At 42.7% G+C, this 25340-nt stretch overlaps 1 protein-coding gene across 4 annotated transcripts in view; it reads right to left on the reverse strand.

Moving 5' to 3' along the window:
- Positions 1–25340, reverse strand: part of SFMBT1 (Scm like with four mbt domains 1) — a 72019-nt gene that overhangs the window by 5996 nt on the left and 40683 nt on the right. For 2 of the 4 annotated variants that reach the window (XM_040076499.2, XM_040076500.2), the window contains exons 3-20: positions 23415–23509; positions 18629–18869; positions 18169–18257; positions 16995–17241; positions 16200–16297; positions 15335–15442; positions 14334–14484; positions 12413–12495; positions 10184–10310; positions 9418–9531; positions 8026–8068; positions 7069–7133; positions 5542–5681; positions 3561–3670; positions 1734–1909; positions 850–1028; positions 473–718; positions 119–247 (exon numbers count right to left, since the gene is read on the reverse strand). In XM_040076499.2, the coding sequence (XP_039932433.1) occupies positions 119–247; positions 473–718; positions 850–1028; positions 1734–1909; positions 3561–3670; positions 5542–5681; positions 7069–7133; positions 8026–8068; positions 9418–9531; positions 10184–10310; positions 12413–12495; positions 14334–14484; positions 15335–15442; positions 16200–16297; positions 16995–17241; positions 18169–18257; positions 18629–18869; positions 23415–23509 (2441 nt within the window). Of the gene's footprint in view, positions 1–118; positions 305–472; positions 719–849; positions 1029–1733; positions 1910–3560; positions 3671–5541; positions 5682–7068; positions 7134–8025; positions 8069–9417; positions 9532–10183; positions 10311–12412; positions 12496–14333; positions 14485–15334; positions 15443–16199; positions 16298–16994; positions 17242–18168; positions 18258–18628; positions 18870–23414; positions 23510–25340 lie in introns of those variants that run through there. The other 2 variants (XM_040076501.2, XM_040076502.2) reach the window with 2 other exon arrangements.

Raw genomic sequence — 25340 nt, forward strand, 5'->3', positions numbered from 1 at the left:
GCAGGTTGCACAAGTGCTTGTTTCCTCAGAACCCTATTAAAAAAACCTCTTTTTCTGACTCCTTAGAGGATAAGAAGCCAAGTGGCAGTTTCAACATTTAACAGACAGAAAATGATACCTGATCAAGGAAAATCCTTGCCAGCGGGGCACAGTCGGTGGATTTGAGGAATCGTACCACATCAGCCACGCTCCATTCCAGAGGGTTACTGTCCAGCTGCAGCTTTTCAGCAACTTCCATCTTTATGTCCTACACAAGTCAAAAGAATTCCCAAAATATCACATATACTTGGTCTTTATTCCAGTCCTATAACACAACCATAACAAACATGATGGATTTTAATTATTCTGTAGAGTTTCCACAATGCCCTTCACGGGGTAACAGAGAACACACATATTGTGGTTAATACCCCCAGGGTTTTGGTGCTTGCTCAGCAGGGAGCAAGCCAGGGCACAAATCTGTGTTCCAAGTTACCTTTGGTGAAGGAGGTTTATTTTCATCATCAGAAAAGGAAAAGGTCCTGAGCTTCCTCTTCCGCTTGTCTCGGTCCTGAGCCAGGGAATGAGACAGTTCACTCTGGGTGGGAGATGATGATAGGGATTTCTTCTCTGACACCTCTGATTCTTCAAGCAGTTCATCTTGGTGCTCTGAGGTGCTGTCCTCAGTCAGAGACTCTTCATCCACCTCATCCTGGTCATCCTCCTCTTCTGCCCCACTGCCCTGAAGAGTTAGCAAAAAAGAAAAAAAGGCAGCTGTAAGTGTGAAGCTACAAGGAACTAAAGTTTGCTGTTTCATATGAAGCAGCCAAAGATCACATCCCAGATCTGTGAGCGCTGCTGGCAGTCTCCTACCTGGGGAGATCCAGCCGGAGTGTTATCCACGGACGCAGAAGAACGCTTTTTCTTATGAACAAAGAAATGTTTTCGTCTCTTCCGTCTTTTATTTGGTTTCTTCATGGCTGCTTCCATGTTGCTGTGGCCTCCCGGGGGCCGGCCTATCCGCTTGTTTTTCCTCTTCCCGTAATAGTGTGCTACCAGGACAGAAGAAAGGAGCAAAGTGTTGAAATGCACCTTCAGTATCACTGGTTACGTTTGCCCCATGTCAGGACGGGAGAATCAGTGGAAGGACACTTCCCAGTGGGAATCCCCGTCCTGCAAAACTTGTATATCTGTATTTTCCACTTCAGCTTGCTTTAAGGAACAAGAGTTTCTGATCAATTTTGCTTGCCCTGTAGAGATTTACTTCCTCCATCTCTGGGAAGCTCCCAAATGATCCTATTTTATACAGAAATTATCAAGGATATTGTCCAATTTAATGGTGCTTTTTATGATGATTTGTAGTTTTTAAACAATGCACTTTTCATTCTCACAGTGTCAAGTGGTTAAAGCCAGTCTACAAAAATCCTAAAAACTAAGAAAAGAGCTTGAAGGTGTTGCAGTTTTTCCACACAACAAATCAGTAAAAGCAGTTATAATGCCACTTAAATGACAACACTGGTCAGTTCTCGTACAACAAGTTGTTTTAAAAAGATAAAGTTTTAAACACACAACTGAAATTAAGCCATGGTTCTACCACTTAATACAGACTTTTTTTGTCCCCTACACACTGGAACATGAGTATTTTGTAGGCCTCTCTATGTAGTGCTTGACCTGCTCCTTCTCGAGTCAAAGCCAAAAAAAACTAAAATACAACACTCCAAACTCCAAACCTTGGTATGGATCAGGGAACTACTCACTGTACTTGGTCTTTGTCAGGACAGAGCAGTTCTCTGAACACTTATCCAGCACCATCTGAGGGCCAAAGAGGTTTGGACAACATTCCAGCTTGATGCATGTTTTCCTGCAGAAATCTGCCACCCGATCTGCCGTCCTCACAACCTCCACGGTGGCGCGGTAGCTCTTGCCTTTGTATCTAGCATTGAAAATAGGGGCATAATTAGCAACCTTCTAATCATCAGGATAAAAGGACTTCGTTGAGAGGTGTACAAGAATGCTGAGATCAAACTGAGAAAAAATATGAGCAATGATGGACTTTATGGACTGCCAAGTCCAGGAAACAGGAGCTCCTGTCTCTTATGTCAGATCCCCAAATAAAGAAAATCCATCACAGAGGTGGCTGCAGTACCAAACTTAGCAACACTGGCCCATCAACAAGTACAAAACACCATCTGAGGGTTCAGATATTTTGTTTTCTTTGTCCACAGTTTGCTCTCCCTTTGTTTTTATGGGACTGCAGAAATGCCCACTGTGACACGGACAGCTGGCTCCTCAAACCGAGGCTGAGAGCACCCACTGAGCTCATTCAGGTAGCAGCAGACATCTCTTGGTGAGCCTTTCTGTGCTCATCCTATGGAGGCAAGGGGACCACAATGCCACATTTCCAATCAGCTTTTGTCCAGCTCCTGAACAATTCCCCAGGACAGTCACTGGCATGACTCCACATACTGCTCCTGTTTGATTTAAATGAAGAAATCCTTTTTGTTCACCCACCTGGCCATTACACTGAAAGAGCTGCACTGTGCAGTATCTGCCAGAGCTGCTCAGCATTTCTGCTTTGTTCTCCCAGCACAGCTACAAGCATGTGCTGATGTCTACCAGAGACGCTTCAGCCTGCAAGTACCTAGTTAATACCTTGAAAAAAGCAGCTGTATCATCATAGTCCAGATACCCCCGGTGTCACTACCGTGGCAAAAGAAAGCAAACAGCAAATTCAGCGAGACTGAACAAGTATTTTTTTCTTTATTCCTCAGCTACATCTTCTATTTACACTAACCTTTGTTACCTTCCTATTGCCCAACTCAGAGCAATCCTTCAATATATGGAAAGATGTATTTTTATATATGAAACTGATCCAACAAAATAATTACTGACATGTTCAAAATCATGTAGGGAAGTGTGTAGTGGCACATTGGGAAAATCTAATCTCTAATATGCAAACACAGTGACCTAATTACAAAACCATCCCTAGACTATAAAGGAATATCTGGACTTATCAAATATATGCAAATATGTTCACTGCTTTTTTTTCCTAGCTGTAAAAGTAATCTTGCAAAGAAGCTTCAACCCAAAAAGCTCAGCAGGAAAACTGGGAGAGCTTTAGGGCAGACTGCTGTAGAAAGACATCCATGTCAAGCCATTTCAAAGCTTCTAACTTTATGTCTGAAGAACCTTTTTCCACTAACAAATTTGAGTGGAAATGCCTGAGAACCTTCCCAAGCAGTACATGTTTCTGCTTTAAAACACTGACAAATCATTTTCAGGTGAATTAAATAATCTCAAACCTCACCCACAGGTCTGTCAGTACAATGCCGTGCCAGTGCCACACTGTTTCTAGCTGCTCACATGCCTGTACCAGAGTACACTGCCATATTATGGAGCATTAAAATCACATGCACTCCACCAGAATTCATAAAGAAATTTATAAAGGATTTAGCATTTAATGGCTGTTGGCATTTTGATGCGCTCCAAGTGATTTTTTTCCTTCCCTGAAACGCAAGTTAAAGCACAGACTATAGGGAACAGCTACTGAGACTGACTAGAGAGGGAAGAGGACAAGAATTTACTTGGCTTTTAGGGTCTCTCCATGGCCGTGCCACGCAGCCTCTTCATCCAGCTGCAGCTCTCGCAGGACGCGGCTGGGTTTGTAGGCGGCGTTGATCAATAAAGTGAGAACCTACAGCGCGGGAGGGAAGAGCAGAAAACACGTGTAAGTTATTTGTACAATAAATCTGTTTTAAAGTGCCAGGGCAGAATAGGAAATTACTCCTATTCATCCAAATTATCTAGCATCAAAGCACTCATTCACAGCAGGATTACAGACACCTCCCGACAGTGCCAAAACGAGCACTGAGAGCAGCCGACACTTTGGGCCTTCCCAGCCCTCAGAATCTGTCTGCAGAGTCACGAGTGATTCCAGCAGTTTCCAAGTCATTGCCCTTGAATTACACATCACTAAATTAATGCCTGGGGCTGAGTACTCCCAAACTTGCATAACCTTGGCTGAATCTGAGCGATTATCTTTAAGATAGTATGTCATGTGAAGACGTGCCAAAAAGTGCTGCGGGATTTTGCTGCCTGCTAACCTACTGCTTACAACAAAAGCATAGTGCAGAATCCTAAGATCTCATCTGTTTTGCTTCCATGAACCATGATAAGGTCTGTATTTTAATAAAACGATAATTTCTCGGGTATTGTAAAGTAACTTGGAAGTTGTGAATAACCTGAAGTTAGTGGGGGATAGTACAAAATGTGCGCTCTAATTGTACTTTTTATGCTCCACTATGTGCTTATTCCAAATCATTCCCAACTGGGTGCATAACAACCTTGACATTACAAATCTGCAGTTTTATTGCTACTAATGCAGCAGTGCATAAATCAAAGAAAATATTAAATACAATGCAAGCACCAAACTCTCTCTAGGATTCCTACAGTGAGCAAGACTCAAAACTGAAACGAATACAACTGAGCATACTGGCTGAACTTTCAGCACCACTCAGCACCTGCACATCAGCAGGATTTGTGCACACTTTCTGCTTTCAGGCAATGAGGAAGAGTGAAACTTCATGACTAAATGAAGCTGCCACCGAATTTCACATTTGCTCTTTTGCAGTTCTTACAATAAAGTACTGAAACAGGCAGGAAGGATAGGGTACTTTTCTGCATGCAAAAATGGACCTTTTTCGATAATCTGCTCGATCCTTGACAATTAGACTCTTGTTTTACATCACGTCTGCCAGAAAGTCTTTCTTAAGTTCTCTCCCCATTAAGATACTTGGTCATGAAGGCAAAAAATCCAGGTATGTTGAGCCAATTCTTATCTATAAGTGATCATTTCATGACAGCTCAAGTGTGCATATCCAGTTATGTCTTGGGAAATCTCCAGCCTCTCAGGTCAGATCATAAGCACCCCATGACCTTTTCTGATATTTCAGAAAAATAATTATTACATTAAAGTAAATGTATATTTGCAGTGAGACACCTTCTGGAGAAGAAGATCTCTGGCATTGAAGAGTGGCCTCCTCTTCCCTCAATTACATTAAGAAGCCAAACTGTAATTTCACTTGATCTATACAAGTTGTATCCAACTTATGAAACACAGATAACTCATTTCATTTCCCAATTACTGAACATAGTTTGCCATTCTGACTAAAAAAAAAATCTGTATTTCCTCTGTTTTACCACCAACAGTGCAAACCGTAAAGGAATTTTGGGATTATCTCCAGCTAAATTCTGTTAACTAAAATGGAAACATTTATTACAGCCGTAAAAAAGATACTAACGCCTTTGATTGTGGTAATTACAGGTTATACTGTTTTAACAGAAAATAAAATTCAGTAGTAGAAGGCTGAGTGTTACTTAGATAAATGAGAGGCTTTTACTCTTATCAGCCGTTCATAAAACCATTCATGATTTATATTTCATTATATGCAAAAAACCACTCTTTACTCACCATCAGCTTAAATTTCTGAATTACCCATCTGTAATTAGAGAGACACTCTGGTGTTTAAGACTCACTGCTTTTTGCAGTGCATCCATCCAGCTCACCTCCTTCAGCACCAGCACGCAGTTCCCAGGCCCCACGGACTGGGGAAGCTCTGCAATCCTGCCCTTGTTCAGGTAAGGCCCCGAGAAGCACCGGTGGTTGAAGTAGATCTTTGGGCAGCAGTATTTGCCGTTAATTACCACTGAGAAGTGAGAAATGAGAAAACAAACATTTAAATCACACCCTGCAAACGCCCCGGGAAAGAATCTCATGGTACGTAACAGTTTGTCTGCTGTAAAAAAAAAAAAAAAAAAAAAAAAAGGAGGGGAGGAAGTCCTGAATGACAGGGATTTGAGGTAGCTGCTGTGTCACGTCTCCAATGGCAGCATTAGTTATTCCACGGTGCCAAAACACTTTTCATACTTCACGCCCGTGCTTGCAAATTGTCAAGCTGCAGTAAATAAAGATGGTCACGTACCAGAAAAGAAACATTCCTCCCTGGCGAGTCTGCTGCTTCATGGTATCACACCAGTGAGAACAACAAAGACAATCCCGACTTTGTGGTAGCAGAAGAATTTCCTACACAGCAATTACAGCTAGATTTTCCAGTCAATTTTCTCTCCCCCAAACTCTTGCCACCAGAGAAACTGGCAGCTATTCTCCACTGTTTATCCTAAACAGCAGCATCACTCTTTTTTGCAGTTTTAGATTCTTTACCTTTGATTAGCAAACAAAAGATGCATCAGCATTGCTCAAAATTCAGGTATTAATATATATTGCAATACACTTATGCAAAAAAAACCCCAATATTGTTTTACCCAGCAGTGTTGTAGTTTTTCTTGATTGAGCAACACTATCACTTAAAGACCTTAAATTCAGCAGTCGAAAACTGGCAGATAAACAAATGAAGTCAAATTTACATTATGACTCTATTAAAAGCCAATTAAAATGCTAAACAAGCATGCATCATTTTTATCACACTTGCTTTTGGTGAAGCTTCAGATGTGCACTTCACTGTACAGAAAACAGCAGAGGAGGCACTCTGTTGCCAAATGGATGGATCTGTGTGACTTCCACCAGCAGATGTACTTATTCATCACATTCCTTCTTGCAACAGTTTAGAAAATTATTAGATTTTGCCATCTGGCACACAAAGTAGTTTACTGTTTGAATTGGTTTTGTTTATCACCATGATGAAGTTAACATAAAAACCAGAGAGATCTGCTTCCCAAAGCCAGAATCCAACAGCTCTGAGCACAGATACAGCACACCTGCTTCTCCCACATGATCAAACATTACAGGTGACAATAAAAGGTCACTGCACATGTCACAGTACACCATCAGCTTCACATGGCCTCTGCTGGAGGGGCAATGCTGTGCTGTAAAAATCTGATTTCCAGCCTTAATGCACATATGAAATGCAGAACACAAGTAACAGCGGGTTTTTGCTTGTTTCATTAACTTTTGAAGTTCAACAAATCACCACGGGATGAAAATCTCCAAACCCTTTCCTCCTCTCTACTAACAGGGTTGAGCAGATGAACTCTTACAAGCTAACTCTTTGTTAGCCTGACCTCTGTGATCGATACCTGAGTCAGAAGAGTTCAATTCCTGGTTCTTTAGTCCATCATGAACTGTTCTTGAAGACAAAATCCTGAAATGAAAAGAAGAAGGTCAGGAAAACAGACAGATAGTCACAACAGTCACCTCTCTGTTACTAAAACACATTACATTTTTTTTTCTCAGCCTTATTAACCTGCTTTTCATACCTCCCCTGTTTCACAATAACATGCAGAAACTACAGAATTCCCTTTGGAAAAGAATTCCATCCTGCTACAGCCAGCAGCAATCTTCCCTTGCTTGCAGTCCATGGGCCAGCATGGTGACAGACACCTCCCAAAGCTACAGGAGTTTACATCCCCTGACTCCTTTTAACTTCACATTTCATGGCATGAGGCAGCATAGCCTCACCTTATGCGTTCTGAAAAAGCTGGATTTTAAACAAAATATAACCAAAATGACTCCAGTACCGTGGTAAGGATCCCAATTACAAAACACGGGGGAACAGTCTGCTCAGTATTTTAGGAGCAATGCAAACACTGGCAGGACTACTGACAGCTCTGGTGTTTGTAAAGCTGAAAGAGTCAATAAAGCCAACTGTGAGCATTCCACAGAGCATTTCTGAGCAGGCTCACAAGGCTGAGTTCCACATGCATGCCACAGAGTTTCTAGGCGAATTGTAGATACTAGTAGAACTCTTCTTTTTGCCTGCTTTAGGCCAAATTTCATCTGGGAAGGAACAATTACAAAAAACAACAAAAAAACCACAAATGCCAAACTTTCTGTCTCCTCCTTCTGTAGGGCAAGGGGTCTTTTTGAACATCAGCAGAATCTACTAGCATTAACACAAATGCACTGTGGAATCTCTCAACCCTCAGTACAGCACTTCTGCAAATCTACATCTTCCCTAACACAGCACATTTTCCAATTGAAAAGTAAGGAGAAAAACATCAACAAAAAATAAAAGCAAACAACTTGTTACTTACTGTTTTTCTGGTTGAACTACTGCAATTTTTTTCTGCTTGTTTACTGAAAGAAAAAAAAAAAAGGCAAGATATGAGAAGCAAACAAATGAAGCACAATATATATAGTGGACTCATTTCTTCTAAGTTATACAGCAAAAAGGATCTATGTTCCCATCACTGCAGTTTCAGACAGCTGACCCAGCTGCATTAGTGGCACACTAGCACAAGTAAATTGAAGAAAACCAGGTTTACTTCAACTTCCATTAAAAATTCTTTAAATGAAGCATGCATATGCCTGGTTTTCTACAAAATCTGACCTTCTGTACATCTCTGTTTGCATCAGGGCCCCATAATCATCTGTACTACCAGCCAAAAAGAAATTACATAGTTTCTTTTTCAGCACCCAAAGGTTATGTTCTTCAGCCCAATGTGCCACTTCACTGGCATGGTAACTTCAACACTTTAACTTTGAAATGGGATCAAATCAGCTGGTGAGAAACACAAATGACTTAAGATAATTGCTATGTAGGAAAACACTGTTGCAACGAAGTCAGTCATCTAGGTGATGGGTCCACTTGCTAATTCTCGCTTTCACAATCAGGTAGTAAAATAAAACAAGATAATGCAACATTATGCCTCTTCTGCAATTTCAGGATTTGGTCCCAACAAACTTCTGGATTTTTCTTTTAAGTCATCTTTTATCTAATTAGGAACCCCCCTTCTTCCTCATCTGTCCTTGGCAGGGAGAGTAGATTAATTTCTTTCGCTTTTACTTGCAGAAAATGACAGCTGGTTTCAACCTAAATTTTTTCTTATCTTACTTAATGAACACTCAAGAAATTCTTGAGTTTCTCCAACCCCCGTGAAACTTTAATAAACATGCCTCCTTAACCAGCTGAGAGAAGACACTATCTTATTCTACCTACTAGTGTAGTTAAACGGGTAGGGTTTACTCTTCAGCACTTTGTCATTAGGGATCATCACCACCTGGTCCATTGAGAAAATCAGTTCCCCTTATTTTGACTCCAAAATGTGCACACCCCCCACACTGTTTTGTGGTGGCATTAACTTTACTTTGCACAAGTGCAAGTGTAAGGTCAGGATCAGGATCAGTCAGACACGTGGCGAGAACAGCTCAGACAGAAGTAAATGCAGAGCATGGGGAGGTGTTCATACACAGATAGGATTTCTTTGTTATGGCCAATGGATTGTCCCCACAGCAAGCCAACACTGGGAGGGTTTGGAGTTGTTGTAGGGCTTCCAACTGGCCCCAGCAGCCAGAGGGACAGTTGTGCAACACACAGACTCACTGAGCACGATGAATGTTTCCAAATTCATGATGCCAGCAATAACTCTGCAGTAATTTGCTCTGCCAGGTCTCACCCAACACTGCAAACAGAAGAGAAGCGGTACCTATTGCTTTGCGAGGAGGCCTGAGCTGATATCCATTCGTCTCACACCAACCCACTGGAAATATATTCATTGATTCCACACTCACTATACACTCGGGGATGGGTTTCTTGGAACCTGTTCAGTTTAGAAAAGGAAAAATTGAAACAAGCCATAAAACCCCTAATTTGGTTAACACTTGCTGTAAATTTGTGAGTGGAGCTGCTTTTATTTATGGTGTGTCTGGAACACAATAACAATCATTTATTCATCCCCTTTTACCGACCAGATTCTTTCCTGACCTCATTTACTTCCTCCTAAAGGCTGGAGATGGGAATTTTCCTTCCGCAGTTTAGCAGAGATGCACAGTGCATAGTAAGTGCATGCTGATGCACTTCCAATCAAGAAATGGGATTATAATGGAGAACAGCTGACACAAGCTTACTCTATCTTAATGAAGAAACTTTCCTTCCCAGGTCTGGCCAAAGCTTGCTCAGAATGCAAGTCACTCATCTGTGAAACCGTCACAAGGCCCCGCTCGGCACTTTGCACGCTGCATGAGCCCAGCACTGACACTGCAATGCACAAATGCCATTTCTGGCTTAAAGCAGCACAGCCAGCTAAGGCAAACTGGAAACAGACAATGCAAGTGGGTTCTGATTGTGGTTTCACTGAGGAAACTGTGCCTTACTGCCCATATTCTGAAGACAGTGAGTTTGCTCCAAGCACTCCTCAGGTTTGGGGATGGCACTAAAAGCAAGCACTCCTCTCTTCCCCCAAATCAGCTCACCTTCCAGCTGAAGCCAGAGGTACGAATCTTTTAACTTGGTGACTGTAGCAATGCAAACTTCTTCAGGATCAACTGGGTTCACAGCCTCGAGTTTCATGTTCTCTTTAAATCCATGGTCAGAAGTTAACTAGGAAAGAGCCAGAATACTTCGGTAAGACACCAGCTGTGTATCCAAGATAGGAAATGAATATCCATGAACAGAATACATAAAACCCTCAGTGTCTGAATAACACAGAAAGATACTCAACACAGAGGCGACTTCAGATAATTAGCACACTGAATACAAGTAAGATACATTAGGAACCACAGCGAATTTAAATTAAAAAAGGCTCCACAGACAGACCTAGCAAAGAACATATTTGTCCTCAAGAAATAAGGATGCTGAGGCTCACCGAAAGGATTGAGTCCATTCCCAGCAATCAGAAATTCTCTGCTGCTTGCCACCTGAGTGATAAGTCTGACAAACAGTCTGACCAGGTTCTCTATTCTATCATGTTAGCTTGGAAATCCACTTCACGTATGCGAATAACATTCCTGCCTCGTCTGAGTTCTGGCAGGCAGAATAGGAAGCTTTCTTTTCATTTTACATTTTTTGGATAAGTAGGGTCTTACTTTATTCACCAATATAGTTTGCATTTATATTAAAAAAAAAAAAAATCCCTAAAACATAAGGATAGGTATTTATCCAGCTCTAGAGCTTTTGAATTAAAGATAATTAATTTATCTCAGTCAGACAGTAGACTCTTCTTCCCAGAGCCACTCTGCAATGTAATTGCAGGATCAATACATTATGAATTCTGGAACTAGCCTACAGTGATCAACTCTTCTCAGAAAAGGGATAATAAATTCAGCGACCTGTTCTAAGATGCCACAGTTTACAAGACAGAACAAGGGCAACAAGAATTCATAGCCAACAACGCTCTCTTCAAAAACTGGTAATTATTCAAATTTCTCCCCCTAAGCACTGCAATAGCCCAAGTATGGTAAATGGAACTGGAAGGCAAGTGTTAATAGTACCCTTTTCTGCTTGACAAGGTATTGTGCTTTGGGGGATAGCAATACTGTCACTGAACCAACAAAAGCCCAACATCCTGCACGTCCTTCAGGCTCTGGTTAATGTAAAATGATTATTTGGTACTAATTTAAGATGACTTTTTATTGATTAATACAATGGAATTAATTTTTCAAGCTGAAAGGATGGGAGATTGAAAGAGTACCCTTAGTAAATGAAAATAAGGTCTATTAAAAGGCTCTGTTTCCACAGGTACAGGAGTGCCAACCATTGATGCTGCTCTATGTCTCTTCCACGGACTCTTACACATCTCAATTTCATGAAAAAAACATTTATTTTCAGTCTGCTTTATCATAACTGAAACATTTGGTCCACATGGGAAGCTGGCATGCAGCTACTTCAGTTCAGACTCATTTATACTCTCTTATCTCTTCTGCTTCCCTAGTTATCACAGCTAAGGCGTTAAGGTACTCAAATGTGTCCGGAGGAGGGCAACAGAGCTGGTGAAATTTTGTCCAGTTTAGAGAAAAAGGAGGATGAGGAGTGACCTCACTGCTCCCTGCAGCTTCCTGAAGAGGGGATGAGGAGAGGGAAGTGCTGATCTCCAGTGTCAGGATGTGTGAGAACAGTTCCAAGCTGGGCAGCACTTTTTTCCTGAGAAGGTGCTCAAACACTGGAACAGGCTTCCCAGAGAAGGGCTCAAAGCTCCATCCCTGTCAGTGTTTGGACAGCACCCTTAAGTTTTGGTTAGCTCCTGAAGAGGGTCTGGCATTGGACAGGGTAATTGATCATTGCAGGCCCCTTCCAGCTGAAATATTCTATCCTACTTGTGTCGCTAGAGGACACGAAATGAATAATACTTCCACAGCTAAGTTCAGAGTAAAAAGAAGGGAAGTTTATTTATCTGACCTCGCTTATATAGCTTCTGGACAATGACCAGGGATTGGAGAATAAGGTTGACACCTCTCCATCCCACTGGCCAGACCAGAAGTCCATCAATTGTCCCTCCTCAGAGAGGAATGTGAAAACAATCACTTTGTTTATATTACAATCCGTGAGAAGACTCCAGTACAAAAACATAAACAAATCAGAAGGCTAAAACTCAGGGCAACAGACTTGGAAAGGCAGTAAAGTAAGAAACACACAGAAGGTTCCTCTCCCTGGAATCAGGAAAGTCACCGGGGCAGCAAGGAGATTTTCCTGCAGGAGAACCTTACCGAAGGGAAGCAGCTCTGGGGAGCTGCCGCAGCACCGCACTGTTTGAGGTAGTCAGCCCAGTCAAAGTCCTGCCCAGGGTAACCTAGAAGAGCAGAGAGCCGAGGGTGAGTGGTTTACAGCTGAGACTCATTTCAGACCCACCTGACACACAGAGCACTGAGATCTGTTTGGGTCACTCGGGTTTGTGGGCTGACTTAGGGTTTCAGGGAGCCACGTGAGGCCACAGCACTCCAACCTGAATCACGAACCTGCCAAGCAGACAAGGGCAGCAACTGAAATATGGGAAAACAGTTGCACCCTTTTCACTAAGTACAGATGAAATTCAGGAAAAAATCCTGCAACTGTTGTTGTGTCAGCTCTGGAGCTATTTTTTTTTTTAAAACAGAGCGCTCAAAATGTGCACAATATCAACATGCTACTCTCTCAAAGACATGTTAAATGCTAAGTCATTAAAGAGAGCAGGAAGATTTGCCAAGAGCCTCATCAAGTCTGATAACAGCTGTAGATCTGCACGTGTTTGAAGGGAAGTGTCTTAACAAGGAGCCCATCAGGAGACAGAGAATCCTTCCAAGAAAAATTATATTCTTCTTGGGGGAAAGACTTGGCTCCCCTGTGATCTAACAAAAAGCAAATAACTGAAGGGAATGGGGCACAAAAGTGTGCTGCCATGTCAGTTTGAGGCTGGCAGTAAACTAGCAAGGACACAAGTGCTGCTCTTATTCCACTCCCCTTAATGGGACACCTGTGACAACAGTTTAAGAAACCAAACAAAATTTTAAACCCAGTGTAAGAATATAGTATTAATATGACAATTAATCTAAAATTGTAGAGAGCTAATGTTTCCCCCTGAGCCTCCTTTTTTCCAGGTACCTCCTGCTTCCTCAGCTGCTCCTCATGGGACTTGGGCTCCAGACACGTTCCCAGTTCCACTCCCTTGTCTGGACATGCTCCAGTCCCTCAATGTCTGTCTTGTAGTGAGAGGCCCAAAACTGAAGCCAGGGTTTGAGGAATGACCTCACCAGTCCAATCTAACTTATTCTGTGACTCTTCTCCTCAGAAAAGGCTGAACTACAGAAGGACTTAATTATTTATTTTTCTCAGTTTTACCAGTGCTAGTAGGGCTCTTAACACCTCACACAATTCAGAGCATCCACCATGTCCAGGGAGATGACAACAGAAACTTAAAATCTTTGTCAGCTCCAGTCACATGCCTATAAAGTGATTTCACTTTTCACACACAAAATTCTAGGAAATGCTGGTCAGGCAGAGCCACTTTTCACACCTTAGCCAAGGAAAGACAGGAGACAAACATTCTGGAGTCTCTGCTCCTCTGATGTAAGGAGCAGCTAAACCAAAACATTCTGAATTGTGAGGTGGTGAATAAGAGAGTAGAGGCCCAGGTTTTACAGTACCGTTGACATTTCCAGTTTGAGAAAATTAATAAATTTTTGAGCAGTGCAGGAACACTGTCCTATTCCCTTATGTCCTGAAGCAATGTTTCAACAATCTGCAACAGTGCCCGATAGGCCATTGGTAAAAAAAATAGTTCATTAACTACTGAGCGATAAGATAGCCTAAAAACATTTTATAATGTTGGATAACAATGTTCCATTCTGACCAGAAGCAAAAATCCAGCGCAAAGGGTACAGGCTTCTGATACGACGTCCATAAAGTCTGAAATCAACATTCCTTTTGGGCCTGGAACACTCAGCTCCATTCATTCCACGCGCTCAGGTTGTTACACGTGACCAGCCTCTCTCATCCTCCCAAATCCACGCCTGTGCCTGGGAAACTTCAGTTCCCCAAAGTCCAGCCTCCCGATTTTCAGAACTGGGTCTTTCCCGTGCTGCTAGGTGCCACTGCTTTGCCCAGGTGCTGTCCTGAGCAGGGGGGGAGCGGGGGGAGGCTGCCCACGGGTACCTGCCGGGGGGCTGAGGTGCAGCCCGTTCTTCAGGCTCCACTGCACCGGGAAGATGCCGGCGCTGTCGACGTGACAGACGTAGCGCTGGCTGGTCGCACGCTCGGGCCTCAGGTCGTCCATTTCTATCAGGAAATATTTGTCATTGTACACCTGGAGTCAGCCAAAAGAGAACCACGGGCTGCTGTGAGACGTGGATTCTGAAACCTTTGTTAAACAGCAACGCTGCCTGATGGAAACCCTTTGCCTTGAAATACTGTGAGGGTTACCAAAAAAATAAAATTAAAAGGTTCTTTGGGATTCATAAGCCAATAGACTTATCTGTGTTATCCAGAAAGTTAACAAATATAAATCGTAAAACTTAATGTCTGAGCACTTAAAAGGTAAGGTGGTCAAACGCTTTAGGGAATTTTCTCATGAAAAAGGCACAGAAATTTGTGGTCTTCCTACTATTCTATAACAAACTGCTTATTTCAACAAGGCTGAACTGTGTCCCGGGATGGACTGTCACAAATAAACCCACTACACTCCTGAAGTAAATAGAACCACAGCAAGCAAATAGCAAGAAAAGTAACACCTGATCATGTTGGAGAGTTTTCATTTCAACTTTGGAACCCCTTGTTTTCAAATCAGGCCATCTAAACGTCACATGTACATAGTAAGGACATAATCTTGGCAAAATCAAAACCCCAAAGAACTGTCTTCAGATGGATACTCCGATTATGAGGGATTATGCCAAATTTTAGAAAACTGGGTTTGATAATTTTCATCATTTGATCTTTTGAGCCTGTATCTTTATGGAGCTTCCTCTTCATTGAAATCCAAGGGCTTCACCATCAGCAGTTTTTTTATCAGGCAGCCTGTCCCCTGAGGGAGGCATACAAAACACTTCATTTGAAAACTAGTACAAGATTTTAAGATAACCAGTTAATAAGAATTCCATGAGCATTTAAAAAACAGGAGTAGCAGTAGAACTGAATGTTAGCAGGACTGGTTTAAGAACCTGTACCTTGAGAACTGTAGCAGGAGAGATAACAAACGGAGCCATTGGGTCCACAGCTTCCAGCTTCATGCCTTCAGAGAATGAGTGCACACCAATCACAGGTTTATCCTGGAAAATGATGTGTTGCTGTGATTACCTGCCCTCCTCCATCAAAAAAGAGATGCACCTCATAAATCAACTGAAGAGGATGAGTTTTTAAGGAGTTTTTATCAGTTCATTCTAAGAAATCACCATGTCCCAGTATCAGCAACTTGTCTAAATGAAAAGGCCAACAATGCCCCCTGAGACTGACAGTTTTTGATGAGTTTTAGGAAATTGAGTCCCTGTGACTTCTTCCTCTGCCATTCTCCACACAGAAGCAAGATTTGATAATACAGAGTGGTCTCTTAAGTCGATAGAAATGTTCTGAGGTTTTCCCTGTAGCCTTTAGCACTCCTCATGAGCTACACTAAATGAGAACTACACAGGCCTTCATTTCCAGTCTAACAAACCTGCAGAACAGGGCTCCTGCTCCAGAATTATCTATATCCTGCTCTGTACATGACCCAACAAATTCCAGAGCAACAGCACCTCTACTTCTGTTTATGGGTCCAAACAAAGCTGAGCAAAATGAACTAAGGACTAACACATGTGAACCATGACAACTAATGACTTCCATCAACTGTGATGGGTGCATTGTCTAACTTACCAAGAATTGATACCAGTATGATTATTTTTCATTATAATTACATTTTTAAACCAGAGAGACAAAGGAAATAAATTTTAAAAACCAACAAAACAAGGAAAGAATTTTGGGTGACTGACTTCCTGAATCATTTCTCAGGAATATAGCATTTCCATGGTATCCTCCACAGCAGTAAACTACCTTAAAAAGATCTGTAGGAACAGATGACTCCTCCTCCTCCTCTTTCACCTTCTTCAGGATCTCTTGCCAATCTGCTTCACTCCTCAAGGACCTAATGGCTTGAGGAAAAAGAGAAAGCATGAGTAATCATTTTTCTTCTTCTTTTCCCTCTGAACAGATAGCAATAAAGTTTTATTTGTGCCCCTCTAAACTGCCGAATTCTTTATCCCAATGTCTCCCCTCATCAGGAAACACGTTACATCACTAGCAAGCTCATAAGCCTCCCTTTGTGTTTCTGCCACTTTTTGTCCCCCTCCCCTGATGACCTGCCCTGACATGGATGTGCCAGAGGGATGTGTCCATCTGTCCCAGCCTCTGCCCCCACTTCCATGCACTTGTTCCTTCTTTTAAGGGGCATTTTTATATCATTAAACAGTATCTAAATCAGTCCAGTAGGGTCTCAACTGCAAAAGCTCCTGCTGAGCCGTACTCCAAAACCATAAGACTTTTCCCACCCCAGGAAAACAAACATACCAAAAATAACCCAGTCATGAAGGCAATCCCTTCCTCACTCCTTTCATTTGTACAAACAGGAGGAAAGCTTTGACAGGCAGAAGCATTTAGCAGCTTTAGAACAAGTGGGTGAGAAGTCTTGTAGGACTATTTGTACCTTCACCTAGGTTTTATTAGGTACAGGACGTGTCAGATCACACGGATTACGTGACCACCACGTGCACCCAGAAGGACAATTCAGAGCACTACAGCAGCAGCCTCTACCCTCTGACCACCACACACAAGATCTGTGTTGTCAAATACCTAAAGGTGGTTGCAGGCTGTATCCATGCTGAGCTGCCCAGCCCACTTGGTGAAGGAAAGGGTCCAAATAGAAGAGCCACTGGTCAAATTTGTCCAAATCCTCCAGGCCTTCATATCGCAACTTCAGCCTCCCACCAACGTTTTCCACCACGTTGACTATCCAGGCTTCCAGGGAATCCCGGATGTTTTGCAGTTCCAGTCGGGAGCCGGGTGCGATGAGATCCAATGGATTTTTCCCTCTGTGAAGCTACAAGAAGAACACAAATTATTCTGTACAACAGAACAGAACAAATGCCGTACTCCCACCTCTTCACACGCATTTTGTCTGCATAAATAAAGTATGAACACAGAAGCACAGAAATCCATGTCCCTTCCTAACCCAAGTCAAAAGTGACAGCATTTGGAATCGCTGGTGTTTGTCAGAGCTTCTGCACTGCCTGCACATACAGTCACACATTTCACTTAAGTCCTCATTATCATTTTGAGAGCTATTATCATTTATATATTCCAAGTTTGAAGGAAACGTGAATAATCGCTTCCTAAAACTGAGTCATCCAGCATACAAAGATGACTAGACAGAAACATACAGACAGAATTGTTAGCTGTGATGAAGATGTCAAAGGCATTTTCCAGAAACCATTATGTTCTGCACTTTACAACCAGACACTGGTATAAGGTGCAGATATTGCTGTAAATGCAGAGCAGGGGATAAAAGTTTGGTTCTTCACTAGCAAAGATGTAATATTTAAATGAAACAATAACGTGACCGTTAGTAAAAAATGCCAAAACAAAACAATGCAAAGTGAAAGGAGTCAGTTGAGAAAGGAGACAACATGAAAGCCAGATAAATAAAGCATTATTTTCTTAGAGCTGCATGGAGGAGGAAGAGAATAGGAAGAAGACTGAAACCTTAGGGAGTTGAAAAAGTTCTTCCTTTCACCAGGATTACTGAACAACCCAAATCTGCAGCAACAGATATGTTTCAGGACAACACTACAAAAATTAAACACTGTAAATAGGAAACACAAGACAGTGGAACTCTAGGGTCAACAGCATATTACAGTACACCCTGAACTTAAAAAGGGAATTGAACTGACAATTCAAATAAGGTCCCCTTAATGATGAAGGGCAAAGCCAAGACAAAACCCAGTATGCAGCCCCTTGCAGCACTTACCCCCTCCAGCAGGTTAGCAGGGGCACTGCAGGCCCCCTTCAGCACCCGCTGAAGGAACTCCTCCTGGTCAGGTATCTTATCCTTGATCCCTAAGCAAAGAGTTAAAAAGAAAGACTGTTTTTTTTCCTGCCAGATAGAGATTATTCAGACACAAGATGTTACCACACCCTTGCTGGGCTGCCTAATTCAAGGGAATCTGCCACACACCGGTAACAACTTAAAACAAAGAAACAAAACAAAAACTAAAAGGAAATGTCAAAGCAGTAGATTTTGGTGGGTGATGATTAAGATAACCACAAGTCTCTGTCACGGGGTTTCAGGAAAATACATCAGATAACCTCAGCTTGCCCCCACAGCAACAGCACGTGCACACCACAGCAGCTACACAGGCTGCTGCCCGGCTGACACAGGACAGCAGCACCCCTTGGCATGTTCCTGTTTCTGCACACAGAGCTGGTACCTTCAGGCACTTTGAGAATCTTCTTGTTCTGCTGACACCAGCCGATGGGGTGCAGGTCAGCTGTCAGGATGTCACACCAGAAGTCGGCCTTGCGGTCCTCGCCGTAGCCGTCGTAGCGCAGCAGCAGCAGCTGCCCGCACGTGGTGATGATGGTGGCAACCCAGTAGGTGTTCTGGTCAGACTTGACAGCGACTTCCAGCTTCATGCCAGGGGCAAAACCATTCTGCAAACTTGTATCCACCTGAAGAGGAAGAAGATCATCACAACTGAGCTCCTCTCAGAAACTTTGCTGAATGACAGAGGGAACAATTTAGACAAGTTCGTTAGTGAAAAACACTCAAGCCAAATGCCACCCAGTCTCTTCAGAGAAACAGCTTTATCACATTATGGGACCCAAACTGGAATCATCATAATGAAATCTGATCTTCTTTGCATTTCAGAGTATCTTTTCAAGCTCAAAGCAATACTGTGCCATTCATTTTTCTGCCCTGGACAGTACCTTTCCACTGGAAGGCTTTCCCACTCCCAGCTGGGCTGTCAACCTGAGCAAAACTAAAGGCCAAACTCAGCACCACAGTTTTGACTTGTTGTCAAAGGTCTTGTCATTCAAGGTCTTTGAATGACTTGTTGTCATTCATGGTCTTTGGTCAAAAAGCCCATTTAAAGTACCTACACATGCCTTAGGTAACAGTATCTGTCTCTTCCACCATGCTTATCTAAGGAGCCACAAACCTGCACTAAGTGCAGAATAAGGATTTTTAACCTCTCTATGCAAGAGCCTAAATAATTCTATATGCAGCGCTGTGACATAAATTGCATGGAACATACTCAGTCTGTATTCTTCATGCTTTGACAACAATAAAGCACCAAACACTGGGAGTGCTCTGTTTCTTTGTGGGTGTGCTGTGTGCAGGTGACCAATCCGACTGCACAGGACTGAGACACTGAACTGGGAGACTTCAAAGAGAAGACACCTTAAGTTTCACATATCCCTAACTTCTCCTAACTCAAATAATCCCAAAAGAGCATATAGATCCTGTTCTGCTCTCTCCATAGAATGTTCTGATCTATGCTTAATTCCAGGACCTCAGTCCCAATTAAAACTTTGACGCGTCAATTCCCTGTTCTTAGTTGACCGTAATTCATGTTTTCTTTCTTTTTTAAGATGCCCCAAGTTCCATTTCCCCTTTGAACCAACTACAAGAATGGTTTTCAGTATGATGCAGATGGATCAGATATTTTCTGGGGTATTTATTCCCAGTTCTCTGCTGACAGTTCAGTAACTGCCATAGCTATTATAGTCTCATCAGGCAGCACATACCGGTTTGCTAAAAATAAAACTAAGAGAACTACACCAGAAAGAAAAGCATACGCTTGCGTTAACTGTTCATATCCTCTGGGTTAATACCCTTTACTTAGAGAAATCTCTTCTTAAAAACCTAATCAGCAGGACCCAATGCCTGCAGGCATTTTGAAGTGGTGTTATAGAGGATGTCTCTTAAAAAAGACAGTTGTCTTTGCTGAAGAGATATTCCCAAAAACTTGATGTTCTGACTCCTGAGAGAAAAGCCTCGAGCTCAGCGCAGCATTTGAAGAACTGGGAAATCTGTGCTGCTCCCTACACCCGATCTTTCAACCAAGCCTCACGACAGGGAGAGCGGGTTTCAGCAGTACCAAGGGCAGCAGGAGCAGCGTTCCCTGCGGCCAGGTGCCTTTCCCAAGCTCCCCGGGCCGTTTCCCGGGAATACCGCGCAGCCCGAGCCGCTGCCCGCGCCCTCTCCCGGCAGCGCCGCGGGGCCGGGGGAGCGCTTCGGGCTTCTCCAGGGAGGCTCCCTGGGCAGCAGGGAGGATGGGCACCCTCCAGAGCACCTCCTCTGGAGCACCGGCTCCCAGAGGGCAGCTGAGCTGGCCAGGAGCTGTGAATCCAACCCCCATCCCCTCTTCCCACCAGCTGCTGTCCCCAAATTCCTGCTGCGGCACAAGCCAGACCCAGGGATGCGACTCAGTCAGAGGAGATCGTAAGGAACAGACAAGAAGGACTAAGAGCACTTAAGAACACACAGCAAATACATGTGTTCAGATGATGCTGAACACCAGCTTGTTTTTCACAGTCACACACACTGTCAAGGGCAGAAAGGAATTTAAAAAGAGCATTCAGTTCCAGAGCAAATGCATTTAGACTGGGGGGGATAACAACACTGGCATTCATTACAGCTCCAGCTTTTTGGTAAGTTCTTTTTCCTGCTACATTTTATGCCAAACAGTCACTTTGATCTTGATATTGTCTAATTTTTAAAATGCTAACTAATTAAACATTAGAACACAATTTGAGAAGTAGCTTAAATTTTCCAATGTGTCTTACTCATAGCAATGCAAAACTTTCAGAATTAATATAAGCATACAAATATAGAAAGTCACCTCTCCCATCAGCAAGTCCAGTTCTTTGCTAACACAGGCTGTGTAATCCCAGATGACGTTTTCTTAACCTGACCATGTGTTCTCCTACAACATGAGTGAAATATTTCTCACCCACAACTCATAATGGGAGCTTACTACTTCAGTATTTAAAAAGAACCAAACTAAAACCACACAGTTCCACTTTAAAAAGAATTTATATTAATTAATTTATCATATATGTTCATTTGCTTTTGTGCCAATACTATTCTTCAGCTCAGATTTTTCCACTCATGTTGTTTTGAGAGTAAATCTTGTTAGCTCTCCTGATGGTGGATTATAAAAATAAGTCATTCTTAAAGTCAAGAAACTGCGACCACGGATTTGAGCTGGAGGGACTACAATCACCAGCACAGCCACACCAGTGCCTGCCTGCTCTCCACTGAAAAGTACTCACCTGGTGTATCCTGGGATCACACTAACCTGTCTCGGCGCTCTGTCACAAAGACCGGCGGTCGCTCTCCACTGGGAGGCAGTGAGGCTCTCTATTCCACCTTTTCCAACACACTACCTTCTAATGGACCAGAAACACCCAGCGTGTGACCTTGCACTCCTGCATTTCTATTAACAGCAAGACTCTGATATAAATATGCTCCTCCCTCTGCCCGTCAATTCAGCGTCAGCAACAACTTCTCAGAATGTTATGCCAAGCTTATTACAGAGAACATCAACACTGGAATGGTCTCCAGACAAATTCTAAGCTCTGGTACAAAATGCCCAATAGTTCCACTCTGAACATTCAGGCACCTATTCCCACGCTCACTGATGACCTCCTTGCAGAGGCCCAGGCCCCTCAAGCACCCCAGGGCAGTGGGACAAAGGGGCTCCTCACCAAACCACTCTCCATCACCGTGCCACCTCACCAGGCAAACCACACTGTGTTCCTCACAGGTAGGGATTAATAACAGTACAAAATGTGGAAGTTTTTTAAAACCTATAGTATTTTTATCAACCATGGCCACAGCCACCAGATCTCAGACTTGAGACAGCTGAGCTTGTGCAGGTGCAGAGAGTATTTCAAAGTGTGTCTCCTGCTAATTAACGAAATCCGGTTGGCCGCTGCTGTAAAGCTGGCATTACAATTAATTGTATAGTGCCCAAGCTATGATAGCAGGCCTCTTGAACAGAGATCCAGTGAGGTAAAACACACCAGAAGAGACAGGCCATTCCTTGTATTACTGCAAAATACCACTGCTCTGGTTCCATGCTGTGCCCTCAGTGTGAGCCGTATGGACCACCACTCTAAGCTGGCTCCTGCTACAGTCTCAATACACCCAGGAAAAATAAAGCAAGCACAGTCCCCTTCCCTCCAGAAATGAGATGCTTGAATTTTTACTTTGAACAAAAAAACTTATGATTACATCCCAGTGTTCTAACAGCCTCAGTGAAATCTGTATTTTCTGTGCATCTTTACTACTAACACAACTGACACATTTTAACAGATTATTTAACAGTCTTCATTTCTCCAGGTTACCCTTGGACTCAAAACACTTTGTGATCCTTCACAAACAGACCTCAGTCTGTTTTCCTGCTGATATAAATTCTCTCATACTGAAAGTCATGGCATTGGACCCAAAAGCCTGAGCACCACAGGGTGTCTTCCAAACAATGTGTCACACACAGTCACCACTCTGGCAGTCTGGAAGGTGCTTTATTGTTGGAAGAGAACCAACAGGTTTGGACACCTCTGTAGAGCTCACCTTCACATTCAGAAGGTGATTTCACATTCAGATCTCCCCCAATGGGACAGTGCTCTCCAGGACTTTACCAGCAAACATTTAAGATGTCCAAGGGCAAAGACATGGGCTTATAAAGATTTTATCCTATTCCTTAAGCCTGTTATCAGCAATTATCCTAGTCAGTTCTATAACTACTACAGTCAGGTGTTTGGCAGAGCTGTTATTTTCTCCTTGTCTCCTTGAGGTCTGCCATTAAAGCCTTCTTTGGGAGCACATTTGAATTCTGCTGTTCAAGAACTATTCTGCCACCAGCTTTCTCAAGCTACTCCTCCATATCAGGAGCAATCAACAAAAGAAGAAAGAGACTGAGTATTTTGAGCCTCTTGAGGAAAATCAGACTTATCTTCTGGTGCAGAAAAGACCTTAACTCCTTAGATTTCAGCACTTGTGGTGGGGTTACCCTGTGCTACGTACAGGGAGGAAGACAAGAAGCAATAATAAAAAGGTTAAATTCTGCATTTCTCTGTAAAAGCATGATTCTAGTTAGTCTTCCAAATTTGAGAGCAGCAACTTTTTCAAAGTAACCCTGAACACTTAGTGTATCAAAGAAACAATACAGGAGATGCTAAGCACACACACACTCCCTTACTCACATGTTTAAAAGATCCATGGGGGGCTGCAGTTGCTCCTGTTTCTTCTAGATACTCATCCCAGTTGAATTCCATTTCTTCCACACTGGAACCAGCATCTGGAAGAGAAGCCAAACACTTCTAATTCAGAAACTTGAGGCTACTGCGAACCACAGCAAAACCCACTTCAGTTCCAAATGACAGAGTACACAAGTGTGCAGTGAATACATTTCAAGAAATGGGCAACACTACTTGGCCTTTCATTGCCTGTGAACAGCACTTTTAAGCTAGACTTGGTCTGGAAAACAGGGAAATTTGGGGATTTTGGTTCAGCAGAAATTTGCTTCCAATTTGTGAGAGGGAAACGTAGGCAGACCAGCTCTGTATTTGTATCAACAAATACGAGAGACTCAGAACTCCAAGCACACTGGACTGTTGATGTTTTAAATTAAAAACCACCCAGGAAAGAGCAATACCATCAGTAAGAAATCTGAAAAGAAAGTCTAAAAAAACCTTTGAAATATGACTGTGCTCTTTGTAAAGTTAGATAGCACGCACTTAGCTATTCTAAAACACCAAAAGCAAAGAGAAGGATTCACGGTACTTCTAAAGAAAACACCTTGAGACATAACTGAAATAAACTTGGTCACTTTAACAGCCCAGCTCCTATGGTGTAACAGCTTCTTTAGACCAAGAAAACCACATTATGGGATGCATTTAAAGCATAAATGTGCTATAACCATTCAAACCACAGTTCAAAGCTCACTCAGGCTGTTAGGGAAGGAGGCACCCGTAATAAGCAACACTACAAATTAATCACATTTTCTATTACTATTGTCAAGCCTGTACCCCAGCCCTGTTCTCCCCCTTCAGTTCTGGCTTGGCCTCTTCCCTGCTCCTCTCCTATTCCCATTTTCTCCAACATGGACCCACTTTGCTAAGAAGACACCAAGGCAGCACAGGGTGGATTTCAGGTCCCCTGTTTAGTTCAGCAGGCAGCCACGTGACATTTTCCTGCAGGAACACAGTGAGATGGCCAGGGAGGATCCCAGCCCATCCAAGCAGCAATTTTAACCTCGACACACGAGGTTCAGCAGCAAAACGGGGCGGCAGCGACAGCACACAAGAGCAGAGCTTTCATTTTCACTTTCAGGCTTGATTCCATCATCTGCACCATAGCTGTATTTATGAATGAACAACGGAGCTTTCCCCCTCTCAGGACCAGGAAACCGGACACCTTGTTTATATTTGAAAACAGAGAAATCTCTGTGTATCACAAGCCCAAGGAGAGCTCAGCAGAGGTTACAGGACACCGGCATTTCCTACACCCTTTCCTAGGGCAGGCGGTAACCGATCTTTCCAGCAGCAGTAGTTTGAGTAGGAAACATTTCACAAAAAAAGAAAAAGAACTAATTACCACCACATGCCCTTATCAGACCCCTGGACAGGCTAACAACCTGCTAAGTAAGCTCTGGGACAATTCCCAGTCCTCCAATAGAAAGGCAAATATTTGTCCAAAAGTCTGAGATATATTAAATAGACTAAAACCCTACAAGTCTTCAGTTTAATATGTTTGTTTTATCTCAAACTCATCATTTAACTCATCTTTGACTTTTCATTGTGACTCTAGGAGTTACCACTTCCCAAAACTTAAACATGTATATTCAGTTAGCTGTTGTTGGCTGATGACATTATCTATTTTAAAAGAGGCTCTTATCTCTCCAGAACCCCAACTTTGTCTGTTTTTAACCAACCACAGCTGGTTATTTTTGGCCTTTCATAAGCCCCAGGGCTCAAAAGATTCAGAGCTTGAATATCACCATCACTTTTAAGGGATAATTTTTAACTCACTGAAGAAATTACCTGGAGAAATAAATAAGGAGTTTTATTTAGAAATTTTGGGGGGGAAAAAAAAAGGTTAAGACACAGACCATAGCTGATTGCAAATCA

This window comes from Hirundo rustica, chromosome 12 (genome assembly GCF_015227805.2).
Source record: "Hirundo rustica isolate bHirRus1 chromosome 12, bHirRus1.pri.v3, whole genome shotgun sequence".
Taxonomy (NCBI): domain Eukaryota; kingdom Metazoa; phylum Chordata; class Aves; order Passeriformes; family Hirundinidae; genus Hirundo; species Hirundo rustica.